Source organism: Phacochoerus africanus, chromosome 3 (assembly GCF_016906955.1).
Source record: "Phacochoerus africanus isolate WHEZ1 chromosome 3, ROS_Pafr_v1, whole genome shotgun sequence".
Taxonomy (NCBI): Eukaryota; Metazoa; Chordata; class Mammalia; order Artiodactyla; family Suidae; genus Phacochoerus; species Phacochoerus africanus.
Window position 1 is genome coordinate 23,921,021 of NC_062546.1, and position 17,498 is coordinate 23,938,518.

The 17,498-nt window shown below is 43.0% G+C and overlaps 1 protein-coding gene across 1 annotated transcript in view; it reads right to left on the reverse strand.

Annotated features, from left to right (window-relative positions):
- CNBD2 (cyclic nucleotide binding domain containing 2) overlaps positions 1-17,498 on the reverse strand; it is a 55,854-nt gene that overhangs the window by 9,508 nt on the left and 28,848 nt on the right. Inside the window, exons 8-10 of the mRNA XM_047771192.1 lie at positions 16,312-16,426; positions 8,747-8,924; positions 6,132-6,252 (exon numbers count right to left, since the gene is read on the reverse strand). Coding sequence (XP_047627148.1) covers positions 6,132-6,252; positions 8,747-8,924; positions 16,312-16,426 — 414 coding nt within the window. The remainder of the gene's footprint in view (positions 1-6,131; positions 6,253-8,746; positions 8,925-16,311; positions 16,427-17,498) is intronic.

The following is a 17,498-nucleotide window of genomic DNA, read 5'->3' on the forward strand; positions in this document are numbered from 1 at the left end:
GGGAACCATGAGGTTGCGGGTTCGGTCCCTGCCCTTGCTCAGTGGGTTAACGATCCAGCATTGCCGTGAGCTGTGGTGTAGGTTGCAGACTCGGCTCGGATCCCGCGTTGCTGTGGCTCTGGCATAGGCTGGTGGCTACAGCTCCAATTTGACCCTTAGCCTGGGAACTTCTATATGCCGCAGGAGCCGGCCCAAGAAATAGCAAAAAGACAAAAAAAAAAAACTCACTGTGGCCACCAAGGCCCAGGCTGTCTCACTCTTGTGAGGCTCCCTGCCTTGTTTACTCTGTTCCAGCCATGCTGCCCTCCCTTCCAGTCCCCTCAACAGACCAAGATCCTTCTCACCTCAGGCTTGACCTGCTGTTCCTCTACAACACTCTTCCCCCCAGGTTGTCTGGAGCTGCTTCTTCTTTTTTTTTTTTGGTCATTCAGGTCTCAGCTTAAACATCTCTTCCTCAGAGCAGGCTTCCTTGCCCCCTCTGTTTAAGAACTCCAACACCACCCCTCTGCCCCCCAACCCAGCTTTTGGATCCATTCCTAACAGCAATTTAAAACCTTCTGCATGTTGGGCATTCCCTTCATGGCTCAGCGGTTAACAAATCTGACTAGGATCCATGAGGATGCAGATTTGATCCCTTGCTCAGCAGGTTAAGGATCCAGTGTTGCTGTGAGCTGTGGTGCAGGTCACAGACATGACTCAGATCCCGAGTCGCTGTGGCTGTGGCATAGGCTGGCAGCTGTAGCTCTGATTCCACCCCTAGCCTGGGAACCCCCATATGCCACAGGTGTGGCCCTAAAAAGCAAAATAAATAAATAAATTAAATAAATAAAAAATAAAACCTTCTGTGTGTTTGCTGCTTTATCTGCTTACTGTCTGTCCCCAGACTAGGTCATAACCCCTAGGAGGGCAGGAACGATATCAGTTTACTCATCCACACTGGCACCTTAAGCCATGCTTGGAGCATGAGAGATGCTCAAGAAACATCTGCTGAGTGAATATGCCAATGAAGTCATAGAACATTAGAGTCAGCCACTAACTCAATTGAATTTCCTCATTTTCTGATGACAATACAGGTTCAGAGAGGTAAAGTGATTTGCCCAAGGCCACACAGCTAGCTAATTGGAAGCAAAAATTAAAAGATGTGAGGTGGTCCATTTGCCATCTCTCTGCTGCTCTGCTGGTCTTAACCATGTCTGAGGCATCAGGCTCCCCTAAGACCTCCTGGCTCACAACATGGGTCTCCTTCCTCCAAGCCCCAACCTCTGCTAATTCCAGCGCTGACCCGGCTCTACATTCCTGCCTCCAAAGGAAAATGTGATCTCCAACCTCCTGGTAGGTGAATACAGTCACAGATTTGACCATTCATCCTCCTGCAAATGAAGCCAGGGCCTTGAAGCAAGGAGAACAGAATTTTACCAAAGGCACATCCAGGCACTTTCTTCAACAGATCATGTTCATGAATATTTGGGGTTGTGGGGGAGCTTATAAGCCCTGGGTCCTGTGTGGTGAATGAGGCAGTCAGGGCCTTGCTCTGAGTCCCCACCCAGAGCCCTTGGGGATTGCCTAGAGAATCAAGTCCAAAGTCCCTCTTGTTCCAGTTTCATCTTACACAGGCTCCCACTCCTATCACCATCTCCAGACCAGGCAGTGCCTTTCCTGCCCCGTGGTGCCTCCATTCACCCAAGGTGCATCCCAGCTTCTCTTCTGCCATCCAGGCAGCGCACAAGGCTGCTGCATTCACAGCAGGTCCCTGGCCTCAGGTAGCTTGTGTTCAGTCCTGAGACATGGAAACTGCAGTGAAGCAGAGGTGGAAGGCTGGAAACTATATCACATAAAGACTGAAGGAATGGAGGAATGTTTTCCTTGAATAAGAAAGTAATTAACAGGCATTGGCACTGTGCCTGGCTCCATAAATGCTGAATGAAAAATAAAACAGCATTCCTTAAATATCTAAGAGGCCATCATGTGGCAAGGAAGCTGATTTCTGTTTGTTCTTGGAGGAGGGGCGCGTAGGGTGATGGAGGTGGTGAAGGGAGCTAGTTAAAAGTTGTAGGAGGCAGAATTTTACTGAGCAAAGGGAAGAGCTTCTGCAGCTCAAACATTCAATCAGCATTGACTGAGGGCTGTGCTAGGGCCTGAGTCTCCCAGAGAGTGCTGGCTGACCTCCCTGCCTCTGAAGATACACAGTCCAGCAGAGCAGGAACACTAAACACCCATGGCAACATGGGCTGAAAGGGCATAAAGAGGGCCCTGGAGATTCATGGTGATGACGATGACCATACAGAGGACATCAGGAAGACTGAGACGCATCACTACTCACCAGGAAGCCTCGTGCCCTCCCCATGCTGCTCACCCAGCCACCCAGCTCCCACAATGGTCAACTCATGGCCACACTTGTTTCACCCATAGACCCCCCTACTATTGGATAATTTTTTTTAATAGACTTTGTTTTTTTGGAATAGTTTTAGACTTAGAGAAAAACTGAAAAGATATTACAGAGTTCCCAGATGTCCTCCACTCAGTTTCCCACTACCATCTCATATTAGTGTGATTAGTGTGACACCTTTGTTACAATTAACAAGCCAACATGGACACATTATCAATAACTGAAGCCAATGAGTTTAGATTTCCTGTCTTTACCTAATGTCTTTTTTTTTTTTTAAGTTTTAGTGCTGCACCTGAGGCATATGGAAGCTCCTAGAGCTTCGAATCAGAGCTGTAGCTGTCAGCCTGAGCCACAGCTGTAGCAACGCCATATCTGAGCTGCCTCTGTGACCTACACCACAGCTCACGGCAACGCCAGATCCTTAACCCACTGAGAGAGGGAGGGACAGAACCCACATCCTCATGGATACATGTCGGATTCATTTCCACTGAGCCACAATGGGAACTCCCTACCTAATGTCCTTTTTCTCTTCAAAAGTCCTATCCAGGACACAACATTACATTTATTTGTCATGTTTCTTTAGTTCCTTCATGGTCATGGCAGCTTCTCAGACTTAACCTTGATGCTCTTGACAGTTTTGAGGAGTATTAGTCAGGTATTTCACAGGATGCCTCACTATCTGAATCTGATTTTTTTCCTGATGATTCGACTGGGGTTATGAGTTATTGGGAAGAGGACCACAGAAGTAGAGTGCCATTTTATCACAGTACAGCCCACTTTTATTATCTTGTGTTAAGGGGACATACAATCACCATAGTTTATTACTGTTGATCTTGGTCTTGGTCACCTGAGGAAGCACTTCTCACTCAGAGGTTTTTTCACTGTAAAATTATTCGTTTTTTTCCTCCTTTCTACACTATACTCTTTGGAAGAAAGTCACTATGTACAGTCCACACCTAAGGAGCAACAAGTTATATACCCTCTCTATCTCTCTCTCTCTTTTTTTTTTTTTTGCCACACCTGTGGTATGCCTAAGTTCCCAGGCTGAGGATCAAATCCATGCCATAGAGGTGACCTAAGCCACAGCAGTGACAACACTGCATCTCTAACCTTCTGTGCCATAAAAGAACTCCTATATCCCCCTCTCTCTTAGGGCAGAGTATCTACATAAATTATTTGGAATTCCTCAGCATAGGAGGTTTGTCTCTTCTCTGTTTTATTAATTTTTTCGTCGTTTAAGCATTATATCAGTATTACTTATAGATGTTACCAGCTCTGGCCACTGGGAGTGCTTTCAGTTGGCCCCTATGTTCCTTTGATAAGCCTGCCCCCCATCACCGTAGAGATTTTCTACCCCACTCCCCAACACATCCTTACTTCCTTACTACTTGGCACTAAAAAATACGCCAGGCTCATCTTACATATTTCCTTCCCTGATTCTAGACTCAACCATTTTCCAAGAAGCCCTTGTTTCTTTCATTGAAGAATGGTATTAGGAATCAAAATCTGGGCGTTATGTGTGTGCTTACTGCTACCAGTATGTTGTTTCTTTTAGGCCCTGTTAGCTAACAGAGAAAAAGATATGTGTTTATACATCTATCTATAAATACTTCCATATGTAATCATCTGTATCTATATTAAGCTAAACATGAGTTCATACCGATATTTATAACTCTAATCCATTACCACATGGATCATTCTAGTCTTCTCCTCTTGGATATCTGTAAATTTCCACTCTAATGGTGAAAACCATGGCTCCTACTATCTGCCATTCATTTATTTAATTGATCCATTTTAATGTACATGTAGAGCTGTATCAGAACTGTAAGTCCATACACGCAGGGAGAAAACTTTGTCACAGAGTCCAATGCTCAGGCGCAGTTCCTTTTGCTTTTAGTCTTAAGAGACGCCACTTAATGCCAAAGTTACTTAGGGCAGCACCTTCTTCTCCCATCCTCTTCACTGAGGTTCTTTCATAGATTTGTAACACTGTTAGATTCTCTCCTCACAGTCTGCATTCCTTCCTGAGATTCCTCCTCCCCACCTCCTAAATTGCATACATTAAGGTTCACTCTGTACTATAAAGTTCTATGGGTTTTGATAAATGCTTAAGGTTTTATATCTACCATTACAGACAGTATCATACAGAATAATTTTAAGCCCGTAAAAATATCCTGTGCTTTACTTATTCATCCCTCCACCTGAACTCCAAACCTCTAGTGACCATATTTTTGCCTTTTCCATAACGTCACATAATTGGAAGCATACAATACCTAAACTTTTCATATGGCTTCTTTTATTTAGAAATATTCATTAAATCTTGCCATTTTTTTCTTCCCAGATGCATTTGAGGCATGTGGAACTTCCCGGGCCATGGATAGAAGTGGCATCACAGCAGCAACCCAGGCCACTGAAGTGACAATGCCTGATCCTTAACGCACTGTTCCACAATGGAGTTCCCAAATTTTGCCATGTCTTCTCATGGCTTGCTAGCTAATTTCTTTTTATTGCCAAATAATAGTTCATTGTATGGATTTACTGGTTTGTTTATACTTACCTTTCCATGTAAATTTTAGCATAAGTTTGTCAATATCCACAAAATAACTTGCTGGTTTTTTTTTGGGGGGGGGGGGGCTCCACCCAAGGCATATGTAAGTTTCCAGGCTAGGGGTTGAATCAGAGCTGCAGCTGCCAGCTTATGCCACAGCCACAGCAAGGCCAGACTGGAGCCGTGTCTGTGACCTACACTGCAGCTCACAGCAAAGTCAGATCCTTAACCCACTGAATGCGGCCAGGGATCAAACCTGCATCCTCATGGACACTAGTCAGGTTAGTTACTGCTAAGCCACAATGGGAATGCCAACTTGCTGGGATTTTGATTGGGATTGCATTAAATCTATACATCAAATTGGGACAAGCTTATGTATTAACAATATTGAGATCTCCAACACATGAACATAGAATATTTCTCTATTTATTTAAATCTTCTTTGAATTATTTCATTAGAGTTACACAGCTTTCTGCAATATAGATCCTGAATATATTTTATTAGATTTATACATAAGTATTTCATTTTTTGGTGCTATTATAAATGGAAATGTGTTTTTTATTTCAAATTACAAGTGCTCATTGCCTAATATCCTGTGACCTTGCTATAATAATTTATCAGCATCAGGAGGTTTTGTTATTTTTTATCATTGTTTTTTTGTTTGATTCTTTGGAATTGTCTATATAGACAATCATGTCATCTGCAAACAGATGTGTTTTATTTCCTTTTCCTAATGCACTAGCACTTCCAAAACAATATCAAATAGGAGTGGTGAGAGGGGACATTTTACCTCATTTCTGGATTATTTTTTTTATCAAGTTTTTTTTTTTTTGTCTTTTGTCTGTTGTTGTTATTGTTGCTATTTCTTGGGCCGCTCCCGAGGCATATGGAGGTTCCCAGGCTAGGGGTTGAATCGGAGCTGTAGCCACCGGCCTACGCCAGAGCCACAGCAACGCGGGATCCGAGCCGCATCTGCAACCTACACCACAGCTCACGGCAACGCCGGATCGTTAACTCACTGAGAAAGGCCAGGGATCGAACCCGCAACCTCATGGTTCCCAGTCGGATTCATTAACCACTGCGCCACGACGGGAACTCCTAGAGCAGTATGTTTTTAAACTTTAACTCTCACTACTTAGCACCCTCAGCCCATCTTGTTACACACTCCTTTGTGAACAAGGCTCTCTGCACACTTACCAAGATTTCTCCTTGCTCCACGGTGTGGATCTTCATGTAGGCCCCCACTGCAGCCTCCTTGGGGAGATCACCATACTTGGTTTCAATCATGGAACATTCCATCAAATGAGGACACCTGGATCTGAAATGAGGTTGTTAAAAAGAACTCTTTTGTAACACAGCCAGTTCTTATTGTCCTACGTAATCAGCCTCTACTCTACTGCATATTGAGATCACCCTTCCCTTCTCCCAGGTGGTGAGAAAAGTCAAAATCAAGCCCTGGAAGAGACTATCAGGAATTGGAGAGATTGAATAGGGAGGAGACTTGGGAGAGGGGGAGCAGGACCCCTTTAAACACTGGAAGGCTCTGATGTAGAAGAAGGTGTAGATGGTCTCATACACGTGAGCCAGGCCTGATGGGTGAGAAGTCCAGGCTGACTTAAGCTCCTTATGAGGCAGGGCTTTCTTTCTTTCTTTCTTTCTTTTTTTTTTTTTTTTTTTTGTCTTTTGTCTTTTTAGGGCCACACCTGTGGCATATGGAGGTTCCCAGGCTAGGGGTCTAATCGGAGCTACAGCTGCCGGCCTACACCATAGCCACAGCCACGTCAGATCCAAACCACATCTACAACCTACAACACAGCCCATGGCAACCTTAACCCACTAAGTGTGGGTTAACCCACTAAGCCTTAACCCACTGAGCCTTAACTCACTAAGCTAGCCCAGGGATCAAACCCACAACCTCATGGTTCCTATTCGAAATTGTTTCCACTGTGCCACGACGGGAACTCCAGGAAGGGCTTTCTAAGTCACTGCTGTCTGAAAATGGAACAGACTACCTTAAGAAAGAGCAAGCTCTATGCCTCTGGGGACACAGCAAAGGTTAGGATGCTTCTTCACAAGGAGGCAGAGAAGAGATGGCTTTGTCTACAAAAACAGGTTTCCCTGGGTGGTCTACAGATTCAGTATTTTGTTCATGTTGGTGTGCTTTCTTTTTACACAGGCAATCCTGTTGTGCTTTCTTTAGTTTCAGGCTAGGTAGAAGGAAAGCTATCTAGGGTATGCTATCCAGATAAAAGGCAGGGAAAAGATTATGTATCAGCTGAGAACATAGCTGAATTCTCCCAGTGTATACATAAGGTAGGCCTCCATTCTCACCCCCTAGGACATGCCAGCATATGTCCTTTATTTCCTACTGTGGGGCCAATCTGTCCCCTTTTTCCTTACTGATTTACAGCAGAGAAACTAAGTCTGTTCCATCTCCACCTTCAGAACTAGGATTGGGATTTCAAGCACTGGATCCCTTGGAAAGAACATAGATCAGAGGAAAAAAACAACAAAATAGGCACGGGGTGCTCATTATGGAGGCAAGAGGGCTGGAAATATTAACAGGCAAAGGATTCCAGTGAAGCAGTATTTGGGGCACCAGGGAGATTGTGACATTGATGTCATTATTAGTATTGTTGTGATATTTTTATTTCCTCTTTAATGGGAGGGGTGTGCAGGTTATGCTGCTCTGGGCCCAGCGCTGAGCTGCCTCTAGGCCACTGCTTGCTGAGTGTCCCTTCCTCTCCAGGACAGGCAAAAGCATGGCCTTCATTGTGCATCCCCCTTGGTCCTTTCATGACAATCGTACCAGACAAGACTGAGCATTTATAAGCTGCTCAGGTTTGAATGGTGGCTCTGCCACTTCTTACCTGCGTGACCTTAAACAAGTAACTTGATCTCTCCCTGTGCCTTGGTTTTCTCATCTGAAAAATGTGGTAATAACAGTACTTACCTTGTAGGGTTGTTGTGAGCGTTAAGTTAGATAATCCAGCACCAGACATAGAGTATTCCATAAATGTTAGCCATAATTTTCTTTACCTCATTTAATTGCTGGTTTACAACAAACCTGAGGTTTAGGCACTGTTATCTACAGACCAGGAAACTAAGGCTTAGAGAGGTCAAGCCCCTTGCCCAGGGACACAGCTAAATTAAGTGGCCAAGCAAGGATTTGAACCTGGCTCTTATTTACTGCCTTCTTTAGGTTAGTCGACTTTTCTGAAGAAGCTCAGAGTCAAAAAGGCCCAGTGATAAACAGAAGGTAATTACCAAAAAATGTGTCCCGGAGTTCCTGTTGTGGCTCAGCAGGTTAAGGACCCCACATGCCTCTGTGAGGATGTAGGTTCAATCCCTAACGTCACCCAGTGGGTTTAGGATCTGTCAAGCTGCAGTGGAGGTCACAGATGCAGCTTGGATCCGGTGTTGCCATGGCTGTAGCATAGTCTTCCGCTGCAGATCTGATGTGACCCTGGCCCAGCAACTTTCATTTCCCTCAAGTGCAGCTGTACAAAAAAAAAAAAAAAAAAAAAGAAAGAAAAAGAAAGAAAATGTGTCCTGCCCCTTAGAATCTTCCCTGAGAAAGGACACAGCTGACCGCCTAGCATTGCCCTGTCAGTTGGAGGCAGAGAAGGCAGCTCCAGGACATTAAACCTAGACCTTTCTAGGCTGCCTTCTGCACATGCCCCAACCCTGGGGTCAGGCTGTGATTGCTACCTTACTCCCACCCCAGCACCCTTGACATTCTTCCCTATAAATTATATTGCCCATTTTCAACCAGAACACGGACCCTCCTATTTGTCAAGAGCAAAGCTTACTTAATCTTTGACCCCAAGGTCTTTGGGAGGGTATTTCCTGAGGTTTTAATCTTCCTACTGAAGCTGGATCCCTGCTGCTCCTGGGATTTCTGGAGGTGCAGAAGTTTCAGAAAACTAAAGTCCTGTACAGGATACGATCTGATTTGGAATTCCTTAAATCTCTCCACAGGAGACAGATCTGTTGGAGAAAGCATAAGAAGCCACATTAATGGGTGTTTGCAAAATGAGGATTGTGTGGCAGTGCTTGAGAGGTATACCATAGTTTCCTGGCTGGCTAGTCTGAGGCATGGGGGAATTAAGAAAAATAGAAAAGAAAAACACCGTGGCTTCCATATATTGTTCCTCCGGGCCAGGCCCTGAGCTAGAGCCTTTATATCCATTACATCCAGATAAATGTCACTAGACTTATTTAAGAGAGAAAATGAGAAGCAGAGTTTAACACCCAGGAAAGGGCTGAAGCTGGATTTCAACTCAGGTGTTCCTGATACAAAGCTCATGTCTTTCCATTAACAGACCACATTTATCTGGGCTTTCATACTGGGATTGGGGGCAGGGACAGCAATAAAAGATAAATGGATGACCAGACATGGAACCTTGAACAAGTCTCAATCTCCTGGAACCCTCCTAGGACTATTGAAAGAATTACAGATAAAAGTAAATGTGCTATGGGGAGTTCCCGTCATGGTGCAGTGGTTAACAAATCCAACTAGGAACCATGAGGTTGCGGGTTTGATCCCTGGCCTTGCTCAGTGGGTTAACGATCCGGCGTTGCCGTGAGCTGTGGTGTAGGTTGCAGACGCGGCTCAGATCCCGCGTTGCTGTGGCTCTGGTGTAGGCCGGCGGCTACGGATCCGATTAGACCCCTAGCCTGGGAACCTCCATGTGCAGCGGGAGCGGCCCTAGAAAAGGCAAAAAGACAGGAAAAAAAAAAAAGTATGTGCTATGCTTAGCACAGTGCCCAGAACAAAACAGACCTTCTATGAGTTATTAACAAGATCTTCAAGAGAATATAATTCAGAAATACAATGCTGAGTGAAAGGAGCCAGACACAAAATGGTACATACTGTATGATTCCATATACATAAAACCCTAGGAAAGACAAATGTGATCTATAGTGATAGACAGTGATCAGTGGTTGCCTAGGGCCAGGGGTGAAGGATAGGGATTGACTGGGAAGGGGCACGAGGGAACTTTCGGGGGTGATGGAAATGTTTTATAACTTGATTGTGGTAGTAACAAGAGATATAAATTTGTTAAAATTCACTGAACTACGTTTTAAGAGTGTGTATTTTATTGCGTGAAAGTTAAACCTTAATGACATTGATTTAAAAAACAGATCTCCAATGTTAGAATCAACTATTAAAATGAATAGAAATAAACCTAAACTACACAAGGAATACAGTTGGATGAACAGAGCGTATATAAAAAAACCCTGAGAACAACTTATTTGGAAGGCATTTTAGCAATATTTATCAACATTTTAAATGTGCATAGCCAGTACACACTAGACCAATTACTTGATCCAGTAATTCTAAGAATTTGAACAATATGATTTTGTGCACAAGTATGCAAAGATAAACACCCCAGGAAATTCACCACAGTAGGGTAATAGTGAAAAATTGGAAATAACCCAAAATATCTGTATAAGGTAACTGCTTTGATTATGGTATATCCATCCATATAAGAGAATAAAACTAAACTATAAAGAACTATAGGAGTTCCTGTCATGGCTCAGTGGTTAACAAATCTGACTAGGAACCATGAGGTTTCGGGTTAGATCCCTTGCCTCGCTCAACAGGTTAAGGATCCAGCGTTGCTGTGAGCTGTGGTGTAGGTCACAGATGTGGCTCAGATCCCCAATCGCTGTGGCTCTGGCATAGGCCAGCGGCTTACAGCTCCAATTAGACTCCTAGCCTGGGAACCTCCATGTGCCACAGGTGTGGCCCTAGAAAAGACAAAAAGACCAAAAAAAAAAAAACTATATATCTAGATTTCTGCTTCCAGCCAAAGAGTAACAGGGACTAGAGTTACTCTCCCACCTGAAACTTAAAAAATACTGGGCTAAATACATGGGGGAAAAAGGTTTTCAAGATATTGGGCATCATCAGGTTATGAAGAACAATTATCCTTGAAAGACAGAAAACAAATGGGGTGATCCCTACTATTGCCCCAGCCAACCATCTGGAGGCTTTCTGGGTAACAGGGCAGGAAAGGGAAACTTAGGAGGAGGCCAGCCATCTCTCCAAATTAATGAGACAGAATTGAGAGTCCAAGGAGGACAAGGCAGCTGGAGTTCACAGAGCAGAATGGAGAGAGCTGCACAAAGAACTCTGAAGATCTCCTGAGGGTCCCTTTCAGTCTTGGCCAAGTATTAAGCAGCACACATACAATGCTAGGAAAGCACCAGTGGCAGGCAGCCTCTAACATGGCCCTCAATGATCCCCACCCCTGAGGGCCACACATCTGTGTACCATCCTCCTACTAAGTGTGGGGTGGATTTGATTCTAATGAATAGGATATAGCAGAAGTGATGGGATGTCACTTCTGAGATTAGGTTTAGAAGATTGTGACTTCCACCTTGGGTACACTCTGTGTTGCTCTCTCTCTCACTCTTGGGGAAGCAAGATGCCATGTCATAAAACATCCCCCTGGAGGCACCCACAAGGTGAGGGACTAAGGTTTGCAAAGAGCCAGGAAATGTGATAAGAACTCTCAACTGAGGAGTTCCCATCGTGGCTCAGTGGTTAACGAATCCGACTGGAAACCATGAGGTTGCAGGTTTGATCCCTGGCCTCGCTCAGTGGGTTAAGGTTCAGGCATTGCTGTGAGCTGTGGTGTAGGCCGCAGATGGCGGCTGGGATCCCACGTTGCTGTGGCTGTGCCGTAGGCCGGCTACAGCTCCAATTAGACCCCTAGCCTGGGAACCTCCATATACCACAAGTGCAGCCTTAGAAAAGACAAAAAAAAGAATTGTCAACTGAATTTTCAGATAAGACCACAATCCTGGCAGAAAGCTGCTGCAACTTAATGAGAGAACTTGAGCTAAACCATGCTCAAATTTCTGACCCACAGAAACAGGGATAAGTATTGTTTTAAGTCACTAAGTTTGGGGATAATTTGTTACACAGTAATAGACACCAAAATACTACCCAAGACTGAGGAAAGAACCACTGAAAATGTTTAGAGGGATAAATAATCAAAATTCACACAGGACCAGAAATAGTTGCTATTTCCAATAGCTATAACAGAAAGCCTCACATGTCTTGGGCACTGTGGAATATTCAGAATGGTTTTGAATCATAAAAGGGGCAAAATTAGCTCTAGATTAAACACTGCTCTGTTTGCACCTACCAAAGCCTAAATGCTAGTCTTCAAAAGATCAAAATATTTCCAAATATCTTACCTACATCCTAGAACAAATCTCAGAAATACATACAGGAATTTTTAAATAATCAGCACCCAAAATTCAGTTTCTAGCATTCTGTGCAAAATTACCAACCATGCAAAGAAGTAGGAAAATATGAACCATATAAAAAAAAAAACAAGATAAAACTGACCCAGAAATGACACAGATGACAAAATTAATATATAAGGATAGTAAAAGAGTTACTATAATTTATTCCAAGGAGAAAAATTTGTGTATACTAAGCAAAGACATGGAAATTATTTTTAAAAATAAAACTTCTAGATATGAAAACTGCAGGGTCTAAAATGAAAAATACACTGGATGGGATTAATAGCAAATTAGACAATGCATAAGAAAGGCTACTGGCCTTAAAGACACAGCAATAAAAATTATCCAAAATGACAGAAAAAAGACACACAAAAAATTAGTAGAGCATCAGTGAAACAACTTTAAGCAGTCCAATATACATGTGATTGGAGTCCCCAAAGTGGAGGAGAAACAAGATAAAAAAAACTTTGGGAGTTCCCATCCTGGCGCAGTGGTTAACGAATCCGACTAGGAACCATGAGGTTGCGGGTTCGGTCCCTGCTCTTGCTCAGTGGGTTAACAATCTGGCGTTGCCGTGAGCTGAGATGTAGGTTGCAGACGCGGCTCGGATCCAGCGTTGCTGTGGCTCTGGCGTAGGCCAGTGGCTACAGCTCCGATTCAACCCCTAGCCTGGGAACCTCCATATGCTGCGGGAGCGCCCAAAGAAATAGCAAAAAAACCCCAAAAAACAAAACAAAACAAAAACTTTGAAAAGGAGTTCCCATTGTGGCTCAGCAGTAAGGAACACAACTAGTATCCATGAGGACCTGGGTTTGATCCCCGGCCTTCTTCAGTTGGCTAAGGATCTGGCACTGCCATGAGCTGTGGTGTGGATCAAAGACGAGGCTCTCATCCTGTGTTGCTCTGGCCGCTGGCAGCTGTAGCTCTGATTTGACCCCTAGCCTGGGAACTTTCATATGCCATGGGTGCAGCCCTAAAAAGACCAAAAAAAAAAAAAAATTTTTTTTAAGTTGTGGCCCAAAAATCCCAAATCTGATGAAAAATATAAACACATAAATCCAAAAAACTAAGTGAACCCAAACACAGAAACATGAAGAAAATTTTGCCAAGGCATAATGTAATCAAATTGCTTAAAACTACTGATGAAAAGAAAGTATTTAAGCAGGGAAGGGCATGTGTGATCATTTTACAATCTATAAAAATATCAAATCACTATTTCGTACACTAGGAACTAACGTGGTGTTGTGGGTCATTTTATACTTCAAAAATTAACTCATAGAAAACGAGATCAGATTTGTGGTCACCAGAGGAGGGGGAACTGAATGCAAGGTCAAAAGATACAAACATCCAGTTATAAGTACTAAGTAATAGGGTTGTAATGCATAATGTGATTAATATAATTAATACTGCTGTATGTTATATATGAAAGCTGTTATGAGAGTAAATCCTAAGAGTTCTTATCACAAGAAAAAATTGTTCTTTTATTTTTCTATCTATATGAGATATTCATTAAACTTATTGTGGCAATCATTCTATGATGTATATAAGTCAAATCATCACTCTGTACACCTTAAACTTGAACTGTGTTGTACACACAATTACATTTCAATAAAACTGGAAGAAAAAAAAACCAGCCAGAGCAAAAAGGCATATTATGTACAAACGATATATAAAGTTATGCAAAGAGATTACACAAGATAAGAATGTTGCAGACTTCTTATTGAAAACAATGCAAGCCAGAAGACAGACTTTAAAGCAAACCTTTAAAGTATTAAGGGGGGAAAAAACTATTAACCTTGAATTCTACACCCAGCAAAAAATTTCTTTAAAAAATGAAGACAAGGAGTTCCCATCATGGCCTAGTGGTTAACGAATTCAACTAGGAACCAAGAAGTTGCAGGTTTGATCCCTGGCCTCACTCAGTGGGTTGGGGATCTGGCATTGCTGTGAGCTGTCGTGTAGGTTGCAGACATGGCTCAGATCCCAAGTCACTGTGGCTGCGGTGTAGGCTGGCAGCTGTAGCTACAATTCAACCCCTAGCCTGGGAACCTCCATGTGCCGCAGGTGTAGCCCTAGAAAAGACCAAAAAAAAAAAAAAAAAAGTTGCAACTGTAACTTGGATCTGATCCCTCAGATCTGATCCCTCGCCCAAAAAGTCCATATACAGCAGAGTAGCCAAAAAAAAAAAAGACAAAATCATTTTCAGACACAGAAAAGCTGAGAGAAATATTAAAGGAGTACTTTGGGCAGAAGAAAATGGTACTATGTAAATCTGATCTTTACAAAGGAATGAAGAGCATCAGAAATGGTACCACAAAGGCAAATACAAAATACTTTTGTTCTTATTATTTAAGTATATTGAAAAGATAACAGGTGTTTTTTTTTGTTGTTGTTGTTGTTTGTCTTTTTAGGGCCGCAGCTGCAGCATATGGAGGTTCCCAGGCTAGGGGTTGAATCGGAGCTACAGCTGCCAGGCTATACCACAGCCACAGCAACACTGAATCCAAGCCACATTTGCAACCTACACCATAGCTCATAGCAATGCCAGAGCAAGACCAGGGATCGAACCCTCATCCTCATGGATGCTAGTGGGGTTCATTAACCCCTGAACCACGATGGGAACTCCAAAAGATAACTGTTTAAAGTAAAAGTGATAACCATATATTGTAAAGTGTCTAATGTGTGTGTAGGTAGACTATAAGACCAATAGCACACGGGAGTTCCCGTCATGGCGCAGTGGTTAACGAATCCGACTAGGAACCATGAGGTTGCGGGTTCGGTCCCTGCCCTTGCTCAGTGGGTTAACGATCCGGCGTTGCCGTGAGCTGTGGTGTAGGTTGCAGATGCGGCTTGGATCCCGCGTTGCTGTGGCTCTGGCGTAGGCCGGCGGCTGCAGCTCCGATTGGACCCCTAGCCTGGGAACCTCCATATGCCGCGGGAGCGGCCCAAGAAATAGCAAAAAAAAAAAAAAAAAAAAAAAAAAGACAAGACCAATAGCACAAAATCTGAGAGGGGAGAAATGAAAGTATACCATTGAAAGGTTCTGATTCTATATGTGAAATGGCATGATATCACTTGAAGGTAGACTGTGATAAGGTAAAGATATATACAACAAACCATAAAGCAACCACTGAAATACTATGACAAAGAGTTATAGTTAACAAGCCAACAAAAACAACAAAAGGAATCATACAAAATAATCCAAAGGAAGGCAGGGGAGGAAAAGAATGTATTTAATACCACTGGTATTTTAAATGTGCTTAAAAATGGTGAACAGTAAATTCTACGTTGTGTGTATTCTGCCACAATAAAAAAACCTGGGGAGGAAACGTGTGGAATGTAGCTTTTTCTCTGGTGGATTGGCAATGGAAAAGAGGGGAAAAAAGAATTGACATGAGAACAGAAGTGAAATTTATTGCACACCTTCCCGGGTCCTGTGCACACATGATCTCACTCAGCCCTCCTAGTAACTAGTGTGACAAAGACAGTGGGTATCTATTATATACGAATGTATCTAGGTAGTGTTCTAAGAGCGTTATAGATTCATTTGCCTAATTTTATAACAAGCCTATGAGGTAGGGACCCTAAGTCACATTTTACAGACCCTGAGGGCATTGCTGTGCAAGGACACAGAGTAACTTCCCAGGATCCACACAGCTGGTAAGAGAAGGACCCTGGATTCACAAGTTTAGCCCCAGGGCCTATGCTCTTTTTTTTTTTTTTTCTTTTTTTCTTTCCTATGCTCTTAACCACAACACACAGCAACAAATCCCAAGACACCAGGCCCAGAGGCCTGAGTACTCACCAAAGTCGCCCAGCACATCAGCGGGATTCACATCTGGCTCTGTGTAGCTCCAAGCCCTTTTTTCCCACCCATCTCCCTGGGAGAACCTGAACTAAAGGGGAAAGGCTAAAAAGGGGCCACAGAGGTGGGTAGGAGCCTCCCTTCGCAGGGCTGCGTGGACTGGGTTTCCACAGCTGGAAGAAGAAGGGATCAAACCAAACATTGTGCCAGGCCTTTTTGGCTCTAGATTTCTAAGATTTTGGGGACCAGGCACTGGGAACCCTCAGGACCAGGCGCCCCCTGCCAAACTGCCAGTTATGGGCTTACCCTTGAGACGGGAGTTCAGAGGTCTGTCCTCTATTAGCTGCAGGTGCTGCCAGACCCACTTGTGGTAGAAGGGTGAGGTCCCAAGGTCTATCAGCCGCAGGACTTCACAGCTGCCCTGGACATCAAGGGACAAAAGCAGAAGGGTTAACCCCAGCTCCAGGCCGGCCAAGCTTTGAAGATAAGCTCTCTTTTGTTTTACTCGATTAATGCAAGTAGTTTCAGGTGCCTTTTAAGAATGAAAATGTTATTTACTCATCATAAAAAATTCAAATAGCTAAAGAGGCATGAGAAATTTAAAAAAAAAAAACACCATTAAGGACATTATGGGGACAATTGGTAAAATTGATTATGGACTATAGATACATTATACATTTATTAATGTTAAATTCCTAGATTTTGATAATTATTCTGTGGTTAATTTCTGATCTTAGAAAATAATCACAAGTATATAGGGGTAAATAAGGATGATGAATGATACTTAACTCTTAAATGATTCAGGTAGGAAAAATATATATATTAAAGCAAATGTGGCAAAATATTAACAGTTGTTGAATCCAGGTTAGAGTTATACAGGAGTCCTTTGTACTGTTCTTGCAACTTTTCCATAAACTTTAAATCATTCCAAAATTAAAGGTTTAAAAAAGAAGAGAGGAGTTCCCGTTGTGGCGCAGTGGTTAACGAATCCAACTAGGAACCATGAGGTTGCGGGTTCGATCCCTGGCCTTGCTCAGTGGGTTAACGATCCGGCGTTGCCGTGAGCTGTGGTATAGGTTGCAGACGCGGCTCGGATCCCGCGTTGCTGTGGCTCTGGCGTAGGCCAGTGGCTACAGCTCCGATTCGACCCCTGGCCTGGGAACCACCATATGCCGTGGATGCGGCCCAAGAAATAGCAACAACAACAACAAGAACAACAACAACAAAAATAATAAAAAAAAATTAAAAAGAAGAGAAAGTTAAAATTATGTTAATCCTAATATTCAGAAATAACAAGTGTAATTTTTTGGTGAATATTATTTCAAACTTTCTTCTCTAAGCATGTAAGATGTATAAATGCAATTTTTTATAAATGAGTCCTTTTATGTAAAATAGACCTTGTAGCCTTTTTTAAAGCTCAATAATATATCAAGGATATCTTTTTTTTTTTTTGACAATAATGCTTTGCTAAAATTATTTATTTATTTATTTTC